Consider the following 17,064-nt stretch of genomic DNA (forward strand, 5'->3'; position numbering starts at 1 on the left):
CAATAGAGCAAGACTCTGTATGAAAAAAAAAAAAAAAAGAATAAACAGACCATGTGGTTGCAAACAGGTATCTCAATTTAAACTCTGCCAAAATGAAAGTTATTTGGGGGGCAAATTTCACATGAGGAATTCCAGATGGCTGAAGAAGAGATCATTTGATTCCTTACCTCTTGGGGTGCATTTCAGAACTGACTTACTCTGGGACAAGTCCAGGGGGAAGCAGTTCTGATCAGTGATATGTTCTGTTTATCAGTGGTGGATTTGTTCAACAAATGACCATAAGCCCTTATGATGCCATACTACAGAGATGATAAAAAAGAATAACATAAGTTCACATGGATGGATGTAGAAAGGTCTCTACCACGTATTATTGAGAGGTAAAAGCAAGGTGTAGATCAGAATGTTGAAAAAGATCTCAACTATATTCTTGTACATGCATCAATTGTTTTTTTCTGGAAGACTACACAAGGGACTGTTAACAGCCTAAGTGTGAAGGGAAGACGAATTTTCTTTCTATATCTTTCTGAACTATTTTTATGTTTTAGTATTATTTATATAATAAAAATTAACCAGCTTTTAAAGTCACACTGCGGACCTCTTAAAGTCAAGAGAGAAGACCAACTCATAAAGCTTCCCAGGTGAAAATCACCCCTGCAGGCAGCTCTCTGGCAGCTGCATCTTAGGGTGGCTTTGTTGCATTGTTCTTGGACCTACTAACTCTCATTAAGAAATACCAATGTTCCTTCTTTATGACAAATGTTCCTGAAAGCTGGCTGCTTACAAAATAAAGAGAAGGTCAAGTCAAGAAAAACAAAAACTCTGAATAAATCAAAGATTGGAACATAAAGTGTGGCAAGTGACTTGGAGCTGTACATGAATGAGTGATCCTTGACATCATTTGAGACAACACTCTAGCTAGAGTTTATTTTAATTGCTTTAGTTTTATACTTATAGAATAATTTGGGGCCATAAAGGGTTACTTAAACTGTATCATATTTTATCCATTTTAAGAAGAAAATAATATGCCATAATAGTAATTGCAAATGTGGGGATTTAAAAGTTCTCCAGAGGCATTTCTTTCTTGTGAACCTCAAGGCCTGTACAGGATTGGCGGGGCGCAGTGGCCCATGCCTGTAATCCCAGCACTTTGGGAGGCCGAGGTAGGCAAATCACTTGAGCCGAGGAGTTGGAGGCCAGCCTGGACAACACAGGGAGACTCTGTCTTTACAAAAAAATTAAAAAATTACCTGGACATGGTGGCATGCACCTGTAGTTCCCACTACTTGGGAGGCTGAGGCAGGAGGATTGCTTGAGCCCAGGGAGGTCAAGGCTGCAATGAGCTGTGATTGCACCACTGCACTCAGCCTGGGCAACAGAGTGAGGCACTGTCTTAAAAAAACAAAGAAGTCTATACAGTACTGAAGTGACTTTATTGTTTGTTGAAATTCTGTCTCTTCATATGAGTAAGCACCTTGAGAACTAGTCCATTTACTTCATTTCTGTATCCTTAGCAATTTGCTTGGCACATAACACATATTCAATAACCTTCTGTTTGTGTGTTTAGATGTCTTTTCTAATTCTTCATTCAGTTAACTTTACAAGTATTTATGGAGTACTTACTATATGCCAGGCATTGCGCTAGCACATGTGTGTAGATGTGCACGCACACCTCCTTGTGTTTTCCTGACATCCAAACAAGAAGGCCCCACTCACTGCATTTGGTTCTCACACATACCACAGAGCTGAGGCTGGGAGTTGGAGTCCCGTTCCTTCCAGTATATCCTGTAATGGAGGAGGCAGCCCATTTGCTCCTGGACTGGAATGCTGTTCCATGAAATTAAAATGCTCCCCTTTTCCTCTGTGATGGCATTAATATGGGGGCCACTCAGTGGTGCTGTAAAGTAGGGCACAGGAGGCTTCTGTCACCCTCCAAATCCAAATCATTAAACTAAAGCAAAATTTGGCAAAAGATCCCAAGACTCACCTTTGTGCTTAGAGTTACCCAGGATGGAGCTGCATCCTCCTTGATCCCCTGAGAGTGCATATACACGGATTTCATAACAGATGTAGGATTTTATGTTCTCTGCAAGGAAAAGGGAATTCCCATAACAGCCGTGCCATTACTGGTGAGTCACTAAAGGGAGCCATTTTATTATCTGATACAAATGCTTTCAAGGTGTTTCTTGCCTTTTCCTAGTTTAAAGATGGTTCAAGCACAGTCTGGACTGATGACCTATGTTACAAATTCTCAGCATCTGATTTGCCATGACGTTGGCTTCTGGAAGTTACTGCTCCCAACTTCAAAGGATGAGATCAACCAACCAACCAACCTGAGTTTCTTTCCATATAAACAAACAGGATCACCATGATTAAGAAGGAGACAAAAGCTATTTGAGTTCCAACACGGATTTAAATATAACCACACACACACACACACACACACACACAGACACACACACACGCACCCAGACTGCTTTTGAAACAAACAAAACAACTTGCCTTCAAGAAAAAAAACCTTTTGATTCCTACAAATAAAGCATTTGCTGTTTACAGGAAAGTGAGGCTGGAATTTTGCAGGCATAGAACCTGAATAGCTTTTCTAATTCTGCGATGCTTATCAAGATCTGACAGGGCAGATAACACACTCAGGCATAACTAACCAGGGTGCTCTGGGTGCAATCCAACCCCTTGTTACCCCATCTCCTCTCCCTGTATGTTCCAGTTAGATTTCAGTTGCTTCCCAGCCTGGAAGATTTAAAAGGTACTTGGGAATGTTAATGCTCCTTCCTGGCTTTTAAAGCGCCGCACTTTCAATTTTCTGTCAGTCATGAAGCTTATTGGCAAGTCTTTCTTCCCCACCAAAATTCCTTATTTCCATGAATCTCAGATTTCTACTACTTGTGAATAAAAGGCCCCTTTCATAGATACCTCTCCTGAAATACTTTTACATTTCAAATGAACATTTAAAGGAAAAAGAGATAAGTCCTACTAGGTAACTATAGTATCAGGGAGTCAAAGTAAGAACCCTATCCAGTATTGATTAATGCCCTGCCGATAGGTAGCCAGGGTCCCCTACACTGACAGTTGATTAGGGTTTAACTTTTTTTTTTTCAGGAAGAATAATTTTATATCATAGAAAAATTTATTAAATTATTTGTGTTTTATATGAAAATCCATTGCTCATTAAATATTCCAGCAAATAGACAGCACATAAAACTCAGTTGTGCAACCAGTGCTGTCAGAAGAGACCATGACAAGATCAAAACACATGCCATGGGTAAATTCCAATTTGAGTTCATGAACCAAGCGAAGTGGAGAAAAGGACACAGTCAGCTTAGTATGGTAATCCAAAGATTCCTCATGGGTGGCATTGACACCAAGAAGCCCAAAGGGCAACATGGAATATGAAATCATATTTAATGTGGGAGGGGCCAGTGAGTAGCTTTCAGCCCCCAGTGCCTGGCTGTTCTGCCCCTAGTCGTGAAAGGGGCCAACCAACCACCGCCTTATGGAGGCATGGGAGTTCCAGATGAGCTCATTAGGCAGACAGTTCCATTGTATTTTGCCATTCAAAATGTGAGTTCAGGGCAGAGGCCTTGGGAACTGCTGCATTAGAAGTTGTGGTTTATTTTTGTGAATGGCTTACCTTTAGTGGAGGAGAGAAGACAATGTGGTTCTGTAATTCAGTTGACATTTCCCTTTCCACCAAGAGTAGAGCCCTCCTAGCAAGCTTCTTCCCCAGTTCTGGCCTCAAGAACTCCTGTTTTACTGGCTGATTCTTGTATGAACACTCTCTAACAATATCTGCTCCCCATCTCAAAACCTTCAGTGTATGAAGCCCATACTCCTCAGATTTTTATTTCCTTTCTAGAGTCTGGCCGCAATTTCCAGACTCATTTCCCACCACTCCCATACATACGTACATACCTAGTACCCTTCAGCAAAGTCCCTGCCCCCATGTTTATAAACCATCACTTAGGTGGTTTTTCTGCAGAAAGCTAATTTCACCTGTTAAGTATGGGAGAAGGCAAACATTAAATGACCAGTAACGAGGAAGAAGAAGGCAGAAGAGGGCCCCCAACAACTCTAGGTGCAGGGAAGGTTTTCTAGACACCATGATGTTATGTATTTGTAAAAGGAGTGGCTCTATATGGTCAGAAGCATTTTCACCCAGACAGGACAGGACAGGACTGGTCTCTAGCCTAGCCTCCACCAACCTATAAATCAGGAGCCGGGCTGTATTCTGGCCCACTCCAAAATGTCCAAATCTGCCCCAGCCAGATGCTGGGAAAAGGCTGGTGAAAATCAATAACAATGAGTGATCTTACTGACTAGAGGGGGCCATTTTGAATTAATAATAACCATGAATTGCTTAATTTTTAAGTGTTTATTTTCAGACTGTAACATCAACATAAGCTAATAGCTAACCAAGTGTTTCCAAGCAGGAGAACAACTTTAATTTAATAAAGTTATTTTATTCATTAGTATATTGATTTTTTTTTTTTCAGATGGAGTCTCACTCTGTCACCCAGGCTGGAGTGCAATGGCATGATCTCGGCTCACTGCAATCTCCGCTTCCCGGGTTCAAGCAATTATCTTGCCTTAGCCTCCCAAGTAGCTGGGATTATAGGCGCCCACCACCACGCCCAGCTAATTTTTGTATTTTTAGTAGGGATGGGGTTTCACCACGTTGGCCAGGCTGGTCTTGAACTCCTGACCTCCGCCTCCCAAAGTGTTGGGATTACAGGCGTGAGCCACCGCGCCCAGCCTAGTATATTGATTTTATTCAAATGAATATTACTTCTAAAGTGCATAAAGACACTTATTTCACTAAGTATGGAAAACATCTCTCTTGCCATGTAGTTCAAACTATCCCACAGGGGTAAGTCCTAATACAGCTTATAATAATGTTTACAATTTCTTAGCAGCTTAAAGTTTGGTAAATGCTTTTTCTATTCACTTTCACCTGATTTGATGGGCATAACAGCCCTGAAAGAAAACTGGTTCTGCTGCAAAAACTCTAGGGACAGGGAACACACTGCCTTGAGAGGTAATCGATTGTCCCATTAGAGAACATCAAAGGCAGGAAACTTCTTTTTCAAAATTGAGCTGATAGCTACTTCTTTTATAATTTCCACACAGGGTTTTAGTTTTTCTCTCCAGAGCAACAAAAGAAAACATACTCTTTTATGTGTAATGTCAAAACCAGCAACAGCCGTCAAGCCGTCCCATTCCCATGCCCATCTAGAATTCTCTTTCTAGGCTAAATGGTTTCCAGATTAGAAGTTCCAGGCTCCTAATAACTTGGTCGTCTTCCTCTGGATGCTGACTAGGTTATGTAGGCAGCATTCTATTTAAGGGTAGTGATGAAAAATTAACCTGCTAGAACTCTGAGCAGTCAGACTACAAAAGAGGTACACAGTTAAGGATGGACTCATGTATGATTATGCAGTGTGCTATTTATTTCATTTGTATAAATCTTGTCACCTTAAGCAGGGTGTGTATTTCCTCCTAGACAGGTGTAATGATTGTTATAGAAACATTATAGGATTTAGAGCTTGAAAACCTTAAAATATTAGCTCTGTCTCATGTAACAATAATAATGATGAGAGCTAAATTACTGAGCCCTTAAAATGTATTAGGCATTGTTCAAAACATTTTCCACGAAGTAATTCAGCTAGTCTTCACAATAACCCAACGAGGTAGGTAATATTATTATCCTCATTTTTCAGATGAGGAAACTGAGGCACAAAGCGGTTAAGTAACTTGCCCTAGATCACACAGACAGAGCCAAGACTCGAACCCAGGTAGTATGGCTGCAGAGCCAGAACTTTAAACCACTGATTCAATTCAGTGCTGAATTTATGCTTAACAATGACATTAACTAAGTTCTGCCCAATCATTTTAATATATTTTCAGATGCGTTCTCTCACTTGATTCTCACCACTGAGAGATTAGGAAACTGAGGATTAGAAATACCAATTGTCATATAGATAATTCTGGATTTAGTATTACACAATTAATAAGTAACAGAATTGGGAATGAAGGATTTCCTGGTTTCCCCATTTATATAATGGCCATACCGACTCTTACTGAACATGATTGCTTTAAGAGTTATTAAATAAATGAACTCCCCACAGAGTTAAGGATGGCCTCATGTATTATCATGCAGTGTGCTATGATAAATAAAGGTGTCTATTACACTGGGCAGTTAACTTAGCTCTCAGCCATACTTGTTTGGTTCAATTATTCATTCATCTTCTTTGGCATTGTGCTAGGGATATGGATTTTCCATAAATAAGAGAGTTTTTAGTCAACCAGTTGGTCATTTATGTCTGCAGTGGAGTAGTCTAAAGTGCTGCTGGATGGACTCTAGGTCATCAGTCTCTCTTATCATGTAGCCACCTGTAATTGAAGGCAGGGTTCTGGCTCTTGCCTGCAGTTTTCCCAAACAAATGTGAACTTAGTAACCCTCTAGAAGGAAGGTGAACAATTAGGCACCTGAAATCAGAGCAGACACATTGTAGGGTGGACTCCGTAGCCAGTTTAGAGGGACCTGTGTGTCACCCCCTGGATGGAGCTCTCTCCATTCCACCACGTACTCCTGAACAGCAGAGGGATCTTTCCTGGGAGGCTGCCAAGTCACCAGAATGTTGTCCATGCCCTCTGAGTTTGCAGAGACCTGGCGAGGAGCCAGCAACCCTTTATCGGACAGAAAGAGGAGAAACAAAATAAAAAAAGAGGAGGGATAATAAAGATTTAAACAACAAAAAAAGCCAAACAGCTTATCCCAACGAAAAAGTTTTAGGAAGAATCTGTTTACTTTTAAAGACTTTGGAGTCACAGATTTAAGTTCATTTCATTTCTCAGTTCATGGAGAACTAACAACATCAGCTTGTTCAAACATTATGTAAAATGTCATGTGTACAATTATTTTCCCCTTCTTTTCCTTTCTCTTTCTTTTCTTTACTTTTCCTTCCTTCCCTTCCTTCCCTTCCTTCCTTCCCTCCCTTCCTCCCTCCCCCTTCCTTCCTTCCTTCCTTCCTTCCTTCTTTCCCTCCTTCCTTTCCTTCCTTCCTTCTTTCTTTTTCTTTTTCTTCTCTCTCTCTCTCTCTCTTTCTTTTTTTTTCCTTGAGACAGGGTCTTACTTTGTCACCCAGGCTGGAGTGCAGTAGCATAAGCACAGATCACTGCAGCCTCAACCTCCCAGATTCAAGTGATCCTCCCACCTTAGCCTCCTGAGTAGCTGAGGCCATGGGTGCATGTCACCACACATAGCTAATTTTTTTTTTATTAGACAGAGACAAGGTCTTGCTACGTTGCCCAGGCTGATCTCAAACTCCAGGGCTCAAGTGATCCTCCTGCCTCGGCCTCTCAAAGGGCTTGGATTACAGGCATGAGCCAACATGCCCAGCCCCATTCCTTTTTCCATTTCTATAGCCTCAAAGGTGCCTAATCTTTGTGAATATATTAGACATCTTTCTAATCCACCTTTCATATATTTGTTTAGACAAATTCCTATCCTTGAAATTTAGTGTTATTTTGTGCATATGTGTTGAATTTTCATGAAATGTATTGGGAGATAAATCTAATACTTTTTCTTTTTTTCACTCAACATGTTTCTGGGACATATACATCCAGCTGCTATTATGTAAATCCGACTCATTTTTTCAGACTGCTACCTAAACCCTTTACTTGTCCAATGTTTGAGTGACAAGCAGGAAGTTCTTTTGGAGTGTTTGCAAACACAAACAAGGATGCAATGAATATTCTCTTGCATGTTCTCTTGTGTGCCTGTGCAAGAATGTTTCTGTGTTTCTGGATATATATGCATAGAATTGCTTGATTATAGAGCAAATTCACATATTATTTTACAAAATACTGCCAGATTTATCTCTAAAATAGCCACTTGACACTCCAGCAAGAAAAGCATGAAGGCTCTCATTTCTCCACCAATATTTAGTATTTTCTGATTTTCTAATTTTTATCAATCTGGTATATATAAAGTGGTATTTAATTGTGGTTTTATTTTCATTTTTCTGATTTCTCTTTTTTTTTTTTTTTTTTTGAGATGGAGTCTTGCTCTATCTTTCCCAGGCTGGAGTGCAGTGGCACCATCTCGGCTCACTGCGGCCTCTGCCTCCCAGGTTCAAGCAATTCTCCTGTCTCAGCCTCCCGAGTAGCTGGGACTACAGGCGTCTGCCACCATACCCAACTAATTTTGTATTTTTAGTAGAGATGAGGTTTCACCATGTTGGCCAGGCTGGTCTCGAACTCCTGACCTCAGGTGATCCACCCGCCTCGGGCTCCCACAGTGCTGGGATTACAGGTGTGGGCCATCGCACCCAGCCATTTTTCTGATTTCTTATGAAGCTAAGCTTCTTTTCATATATTACTAGTTATTTGACTTTCCCCTTCCATGAACTGCCAATTCATGTACTTCACTCATTTCCATTGGGTTTCCTGCATTCTTTCTGATTTGCAGACAACTTTTTATATTGTAGATTTTAGTCTTAACATAACAGTTTTCAACAGTATCTTACCTAGCCTGTCAACTGTCTGATAACTTAATGACACATATATAACTACTTTGATGTTGGTAAATTTATCCATGGCTTGTGTACTTTACATCTTATTTATGACCCTTCTATACTATGGCCCCTTAAGATGACCCTTCTATCCTAGGGTCATGAAGATACTCAACTACATTTTCTCCCATTGGTTTTTAGTTTTACCTTTCACATTTAATGGGTTTTTAAATTCAAATCCAACAAAAGGTTTTTTTTTCAGGGGGAGAATACATTTTACTATTTTTCCACATGGTGAGTCAATTTTTCCCAATGTCATCACATTTGGCATCTCATCCCTGTCATATACCAAGTTTCATATCATCATGGGTCTGTGTCTGGGTTGGCCACTTTACCAGAAAACACTGTTCATGTTACCAGGCTTTGTAATGTCTGACTATTGGTCCATTTCATCTAGATTATCAAATTCGTGGGCACAGAGTTGTTCATAGTATTTGATTATTATCCTTTTCATGTCCATGGGATCAGTGATGATAGCCCCTTTTTATTTATGATATTGGTAATTTTCATCCTCTTTCTCTCTTTTTTTTAGTTAGCCTGGCTAGAAATTTTATAAATTTTATTGATCTTTTTAAAGAATCAGCTTTTGGTTTCATTAATTTATCTCTGTATTCCAGTTATGAATTTCATTGATTTCCACTCTTATTATTACTATTTGCTTACTTTGGGGTTATTTGATCCATTTTTCCTTTAGTTTCCTAAGGCAAAAGTTTAGATTATTGATTTTAGACCTCTCTTCTTTTCTAATGTATTCATTCAATGTTATAAATTTTCCTCTAAGCACTGATTTTGCTGCATTCCATAAATTTTGATGTTTTATTTTTATTTTCAATTAGTTCAAAATATTTTAAAATTTCTCTTGAGACTTTGACCAATGTGTTATTTAGAAGTGTGTTGTTTAATCTCTATTTTGGGATTTTCCAGCTATCTTTCTGTTATTGATTTCTAGTTTATTTCCCCTGTGGTCTGGGAGCGGACATTGCATGATATCTATTCTTTTAAATTTGTTAAGGTGTATTTTATGACCCAGAATATGGTGTATCTTGGTGAATGTTCCATATGAGCATGAGAAGAATGTGTATTATGCTGTTGTTAGATGATGTTGGCTACAGATGACAATTATGTTTAGTTGATTGAGGATGCTGTTGAGTTCAACTATGTCTTTAATGATTCTCTGTCTGCAGTCTTTGTCCCGTCTGCAGGATCTGTCCATTTCTGACACAGTGGAAGTCTGACTATGATAGTGGATTCATCTATTTCTCTTTGCAGTTCTATTGGTTTTTGGCTCATGCATTTTGATTGTTGTTAAGTCCATACACATTAAAGATTGTTATGTTTTCTTTGAGAATAGATTCCTTTATCATTAAGTAATGCTCCCAGTTACCACTGATAACTTTCTCTGCTTTGAAGTCTGTTCTGTCTGAAATTAATACAGCTACTCCAGCTTCTTTTTCATTAATGTTAACATGGCATATCTTTCTCTATCTCTTTACATTTGCTCTATATGTGTCAATTTTAAAATTTATTTATTTATTTTGAGATAGAGTCTCCCTCTGTCTCACAGGCTGGAGTGCAATGGTGCAATCTTGGCTCACTGCAGCCTCCACCCCCTGGGTTCAAGTGATTCTCCTGCCTCATCCTCCCAAGTAGCTGAGATGACAGGCACGCACCACCACACCTGGCTAATTTTTGTATTTTTAGGAGAGACAGAGTTTCACTACGTTAGCCAGGCTAGTCTTGAACTCCTGACCTCAAGTGATCCGCCTGCCTCAGCCTTCCAAAGTGCTGGGATTACAGGGGTGAGCCACTGTGCTGGTCTATATATGTCTGTATATTTAAATTTGGTTTCTTATAGACAACTATAGTTGGGTCTTGTTTTTTATCCACTTTGACTATTTGTTTTGTAATTGCTGTTTTTAGTCCAGTGATGTTCAAAATAACTTGATGGAGTTGGAGTAATATATACTACATGTGTTACTATTTTCTATTTGTTGCCTTTGTCATCTGTCCCTTGTTTTGTTTGTCATTCTTTTTCTGCCATTTGTGGTTTTAATTGATCAGTTTATATGATTTCATTTTCTGCCCTTTTTTAGCATATCAGTTATATTTCTTTTAAAATGGTTTTTAGTGCTTGCTCTTGCTCTACTATTTGCAATATACATTTACAACTAATTCAAGTCCTCTTTCAAATAACAATATACTGCTTCATGGGTAGCAGAAATACCTTAAATAGCAAAATAATCCAAAGTCCTCCTTCTTATCCCTTGCTGGGATTCATTGCTATCTTTCATTTCACTTATATATAAGCATGCATAAGCATTTATAATACACAAACATATGTAATCAAATACATTGTTACTATTATTGTTTTGAATAAACTGCTATCTGTTAGGTCAATTAAGAATAAGAATAATTGGCCGGACACAGTGGCTCATGCCTGTAATCCCAGCACTTTGGGAGGCTGAGGTGGGCGAATCACCTGAGGTTGGGAGTTCGAGACCAGCCTGACCAACATGGAGAAACCCCGTCTCTACTAAAAATACAAAATTAGCTGGGCATGGTGGCACATGCCTGTAATCCCAGCTACTAGAGAGGCTGAGGCAGGAGAATCGCTTGAACCTGGGAGGCGGAGGTTGTGGTGAGCCGAGATCACGCCATTGCACTTCAGCCTGGGCAACAAGAGTGAAGCTCTGTCTCAAAAAAAAAAAAAAAAAAAAAAAGAATAATTGGCCAGGCACAGTGGCTCATGCCTGTAATCCCAGCACTTTGGGAGTCCGAGGCAGGCAGATCACGAGATCAGGAGATCGAAACCATCCTGGCCAACATAGTGAAACCCCGTCACTACTAAAAATACAAAAATTAACCAGGTGTGGTGGTGTGTGCCTGTAATCCCAGCTACTTGGGAGGCTGAGGCAGGAGAATCGCTTGAACCAGGGAGTTGGAAGTTGCAGTGAGCCGAGATCATGCCACTGCACTCCAGCATGGTGACAGAGCAAGACTCCATCACACACACACACAAAAAGAGTAATTAAAGTTTGTATTTTGCCTTCACTTATTTTTTCCTTGATGTTCTTCCTTTTTCTATATAGTTCCAAGTTTCTGACCTATCTCATTTTCTTTCTCTCTGAAAAACTTCATTTCACATTTTTTGCTAGGCAGGTCTGCTGGCAACAAATTTCTTCAATCTTTATCTGGGAAGTCCTTATTTCTCCTTCACTTTTAAAGTATAATTTCACAGCGTATAGACTGCTAGGTTGACGGGGTTTTTTTCTCTCAATACTTTAAATATTTTACTCTACTCTTTTCTTGCTTGCATGGTTTCTTTTTTTTTCTTTTTCTTTTTTGAGACAGAGTCTAACTTTGTTACCCAGGCTGGAGTGCAGTGGCGTGATTTTGGCTCACTGCAACCTCTGCCTCCCAGGTTCAAGCAATTCTCCTGCAGCAGCCTCCCGAGTAGCTGGGATTACAGGCACACGCCACCACGGCCAGCTAATTTTTGTATTTTTAGTAGAGATAAGGTTTCACCATGTTGGCCAGGCTGGTCTTGAACTCCTGACCTCAGGTGATCCACCCACCTTGGCCTCCCAAAGTGCTGGGATTACACGCGTGAGCCACCGCGCCAGGGCTGCATGGTTTCTTTGAATAAGTTAGATGTAATTCTTATATTTGGTCTTATAAAGTTTTCTTTTTCCTGTGGCTTCTTTCAAGAGTTTTTTCTTTATCTTTGATTTTCTGCCGTTTGAATGATGTATGTAGGCATAGTTTTTTTTTGTGGGTGGAGGGTGCCATTTACTCTGTTTGGTGTTCTTTAAGGTTCCTGGGTCTGTGGTTTGGTGTCTGACATTAATTTGATAAATTCTCATTCATTATTGTTTCAAATATTTCTTTTATTCCTTTCTTTTTTTTACCTTCTCATATTTCCATTATGTGTAGGTTACATCTTTTGTAGTTGTTCCACAGATTTTGTATATGCTGTTATGTTTTTTCAGTCTTTGTTCTCTTTGCTTTTCAGTTTTAGCGGTTTCTATTGACATATCTTCAAGCTCAAAAACTCCTCCCCCAGATATGTCTATTTTACGAATCACCCATCAAAGACATTCTTCATTTGTTACACTGTTTTTGATCTCTAGCATTTCTTTTTTGACTCTTTCTTAGAATTCTAATTTCTCTGATTACCCTGTCCATCGGTTTTTGCAGGTTTTCTACTTTATCTGTTAGAGCCCTTAGCATATTAAACACAGTTGTTTTAAATTCCTGGTCTGATAATTCCAACATCCCTGCCATATCCAAGTATGGTTCTGATGCTTGCTGTATCTCAACTAACTGTTGTTTTGTTGTTGTTTGTTTGTTTTTTGCCTTTTAGAATGCCTTATAATTTTTTGTTGAAAGGTGGATATGATTTACTGAGTAAAAGCATATGCAGTAAATGGGCTTTTAGTAATGTGGTAGAAAGGTGTCGGGGGAAAGAAAGCATTCTATAACCCTATGATTACATCCCAGTCTTTTTGTGAGGCTGTGTTCCTGTACTGGGAACTTGCCACTGCTTATCAGTTTTCCCCTCTTAAGTGGGATAGAATGGCTACAGTGGGCTCGAGTTGGGTATTTTCCTTCTCCCACCTAGAAGAATAGAGGGGATTGGAGTTGGGTATTTCCTTTCCTTCCACATAGAAGGCCAGACTAGGATGGAATTAGATATGTTCCTCCCACCAGGCTGGTTAGGTTCTGATAAAACTCCAATAGTTTAGCCCTATTAAAACAGTTTCCTTGGAGGGCAGGCCTTGTTAAGAACAGAATGCTCTGGTGTATTTTTTTTTTTTTTTGAGATGGAGTTTTCCTCTGTCACCCAGGCTGGAGTGCAGTAGAGTGATCTTGGTTCACTGCAACCTCTGCCTACTGGATTCAAGTGACTCTCCTGCCTTAGCCTCCCAAGTAGCTGGGATTACAGGCACGCGCCACTACGCCTAGCTAATTTTTGTATTTTTAGTAGAGACAGGGTTTTGCCATGTCGGCCAGGCTGGTCTCAAACTCCTGACCTCAAGTGATCTGCCTGCCTTGGCCTCCCAAAGTGCTGGAATTACAAGGCGTGAACCACCGCACCTGGCCAACTCTGATGTATTTTATAACGGTTCCTTTTTCCCTCCCACTGAGAGAAACATGGGGGATTTTTCTGATATTCACTGTGATAACCTGGTCAATCTCCTTTTTTTTTTTTTTTTTTTTTTCTGAGACAGTCTTGCTCTGTCACCCAGGCTGGAGTGCAGTGGCGCCATCTTGGCTCACTGCAACCTCTGCCTCCTGGGTTCAAGTGATTATCCTGCCTCAGCTTCCCAAGCAGCTGGGATCACAGGCACGCACTACCACGCTGGCTAATTTGCATTTTTAGTAGAGATGGGGTTTCACCATGTTGGCCAGGCTGGTTTCAAACTCCTGACCTCTAGTGATCCGCCTGCCTCAGCCTCCCAAAGTGTTGGGATTACAGGTGTGAGCCACCGCACCCAGCCCCTGGTCAAGCTCCGTAAGATAAAACTCACAAAACTGTGAGGACCTCCTATGACTGATCCCCAGTGGAGATTTTAACTCTCAGATTTGTCCGTTCTGAGCCTCCAGCAATTTGTGAGTTACAGTTCAGGTTTTCTTACCTCAGCACTGGTTCCCATGAAGTTTTCTGCTTGGGGATTTTTGCTATGGTAATTTGTGATTCTCTGTATTTACCTGTCTATCTCTTCAATTTTCGGGGCAGTGGCTTGCCATATAACCTCACTTCTCATAGGTCAAAGAAGAAGTGTTGATTTTCCAGTTTGTTGAGTTTTTACTTGTTATTATGACAGAATGATGACTTCCAAAGTGCCTTAGATGCTAGACTGGAAACTGAAAGTATCACCAGTGTGTGTGTGTTTTTTTTGTTTTTTTTGTTTTTTTTTGAGATGCTCTGTTGCCCAGGCTGGAGTGCAATGGCATGATCTTGGCTCACTGCAACTGCCACCTCCCAGGTTCAAGTGATTCTCCTGTCCCAGCCTCTGGAGTAGCTGAGATTAAGGGCATATGCCACGACTCCCAGCTAATTTTTGTATATTTAGTAGAGACAGGGTTTCACCATGTCGGCCAGGCTGGTCTTGAACTCCTAACCACAAGTGATCCACCCGACTCAGCCCCCCAAAGTGCTGGGATTACAGGCGTAAGCCACTGTGCCCAGCCTCCACTAATTTTTAATACATGTGTTGAATTTATATCTCTCATTCATCAGGTTATGTGTCAAGGTTCATAAGTGATTTAGGCAATAACTTTTCTTGTGCTATCTTTATCTGATTTTAATACCAAAGTTAAATTCATCTTAGAAAATAGATTGGACAGCTTTCTTTATTTTATATTTTCCATAGCAACTTGAACTAACATTGAATTCAGAGTTCAGTTGTAAAACAATGTGGGGCTGGGGCTTTTTTGGAGGGCATGTTGTATATAAATAAGTTTTTTATTTTTATTTTATTTTATTTTTTCAGACAGAGTCTTGCTCTGTCACCTAGGCTGGAGTTCAGTGGCACGATCTTGGCTCACTGCAATCTCTGCCTCCTGGGCTCAAGCCATTTTTGTGCCTCAGCCTCCCGAGTAGCTGGAACTACAGGCGTGCACCACTATGCCTGGCTAATTTTCGTATTTTTGTAGAGACGGGGTTTCACAATGTTGGCCAGGCTGGTCTCGAACTCCTGGCTTCAAGTGATCTGCCTGCCTTGGCCTCCCAAAGTGCTGAGATTATAGGCATGAGCCACTGCACCTGGGCTAAGTTTTTTATTCTTAACAGTTATTTATTTAAAATTTAAAAATATTTTTGTGCCAATTTTTTAGCTTTTACAGTATTTAACCATAAGTTTATTTCAGCTAGGTTTGAAAGTTTACTTTTACTAGGGGAAATATTCTTTCCCTCTTGTTTTGCTTGGTGTTTTATTTGCATCTTCTCTCTCTCTTTTATCCTTACATCTTGTTCCTCTGAATTTACTCTATTACCTAAGTTCTCTCTCATTTTTTAAATTTTAATTTTAATTAATTTTTTTTGACATGGAGTTTCACTCTTGTTGCCCAGGCTGGAGTGCAGTGGCACAATCTTGGCTCAGTGCAACATGTGTCTCCTGGCTTCAAGCGATTCTCCTGCCTCAGCCTCCAAAGTAGCTGGGATTACAGGCCCACACCACCATCCCCAGCTAATTTTTGTATTTTTAGTAGAGACAGGGTTTCACCAGGTTGGCCAAGCTGGTCTCAAACTCCTGACCTCAGGTGATCTGCCTGCCTTGACCTCCCAAAGTGCTGGGATTACAGGCGTGAGCCACCGTGCCCAGCCAGTTCTCTCTCATTTTTAAATGATAGTTTAGCTGGAGAAACATTTCCAGATTTAAAGTTCTTTCCTTTCTTCCATTTGAAGATATTACGTTATTGTATTTTTATATGTTTTGTTATTGACATATCTAGTGTCCTTTTGATTCTTTTTCTTTAGTAGGTGATTTGCTTTTTTCTCCCTAAATATTGTTATACTTTTTTCTTTGGCTTTAAGGTACTTACACTTTACAATAAAATGAAAAAAAAATTATGTTGAGTTTAGCACTCTGAGGCCTTTCCACTTGAAATCTTATGTTTTTCTTTCATTCTGTAACATTCTTGATCACTAGTCTTCAAATATTTGCTCCCCTCCATTTTTTTCCTCTACTCTAACTCCTTTTAGATGGTTGATATAACTTCTATTTCTGCTCTTTCAGTATTTTAATTTTTCTAATCTTTCAATTTCTTACCCATTTTTTTACACCTTATGGAAGAATTTCACCCCTAGTCTTCCTCTCACTAATTTAATCTTCAGATCAGTCCTCTCTGCTATTCATCCCATCGGCTGAGTTAGCTGTTTCAATAACTAAACTTTCCTTGCGTTCTCTTAAATATATTGGAGTTTGTATGCTGGAAAAGATAGATGTAATTGACCACTCTCAGACAAAAGTAGAATAGTATTCTAGCAAAATGTTCAAACCACATGAAGCCCTAATATGAAAAGATGTTTGAAGAATGCAATGCAACTGAAGTTTAAGAGATGGAAACAACTAAATGTGTTTGTTTTCTAAATAGACAAAGTATATTAGAAACTTCAAAGGTTAAAAAAATCACTTTTGCTAGCTTCTATTATTTGTTGCTATACAATACTGAAATCATTTTCTTTAATGGCCCTTTGAGGTTATTCTAATAAAACATGCTTTTCTTTTCTTTTCTTTTCTTTTCTTTTCTTTTCTTTTTGAGACAGAATCTCACTCTGTCACCCAAGCTGGAGTGAAGTGGCATGATCTCGGCTCACTGCAACCTCCACTTCCCAGTTTCAAGCAATTCCTGTGCCTCAGCCTCCTGAGTAGCTGGGTTTACAGGTATGCGCCATCACACCCAGCTAATTTTTCTTTTTTATTTTTATTTATTTATTTTTTTAGTAGAGACAGGGTTTTGCCATGTTGGC

The 17,064-nt window shown here is 39.8% G+C and overlaps 1 protein-coding gene across 31 annotated transcripts in view; it reads right to left on the reverse strand.

The window, feature by feature from the left end:
* The window catches only part of IL12RB2 (interleukin 12 receptor subunit beta 2), a 90,470-nt gene that overhangs the window by 24,117 nt on the left and 49,289 nt on the right, over positions 1-17,064 (reverse strand). For 27 of the 31 annotated variants that reach the window (XM_063800618.1, XM_063800619.1, XM_063800648.1 and 24 more), the window contains 3 exons: positions 6,502-6,702; positions 1,985-2,083; positions 1,736-1,894 (listed from right to left, as the gene is read on the reverse strand). In XM_063800618.1, coding sequence (XP_063656688.1) covers positions 1,736-1,894; positions 1,985-2,083; positions 6,502-6,702 — 459 coding nt within the window. The remainder of the gene's footprint in view (positions 1-1,735; positions 1,895-1,984; positions 2,084-6,501; positions 6,703-17,064) is intronic. The other 4 variants (XM_063800634.1, XM_063800633.1, XM_063800652.1 and 1 more) reach the window with 1 other exon arrangement.

Source organism: Pan troglodytes, chromosome 1, assembly GCF_028858775.2.
Source record: "Pan troglodytes isolate AG18354 chromosome 1, NHGRI_mPanTro3-v2.0_pri, whole genome shotgun sequence".
Lineage (NCBI taxonomy): Eukaryota > Metazoa > Chordata > Mammalia > Primates > Hominidae > Pan > Pan troglodytes.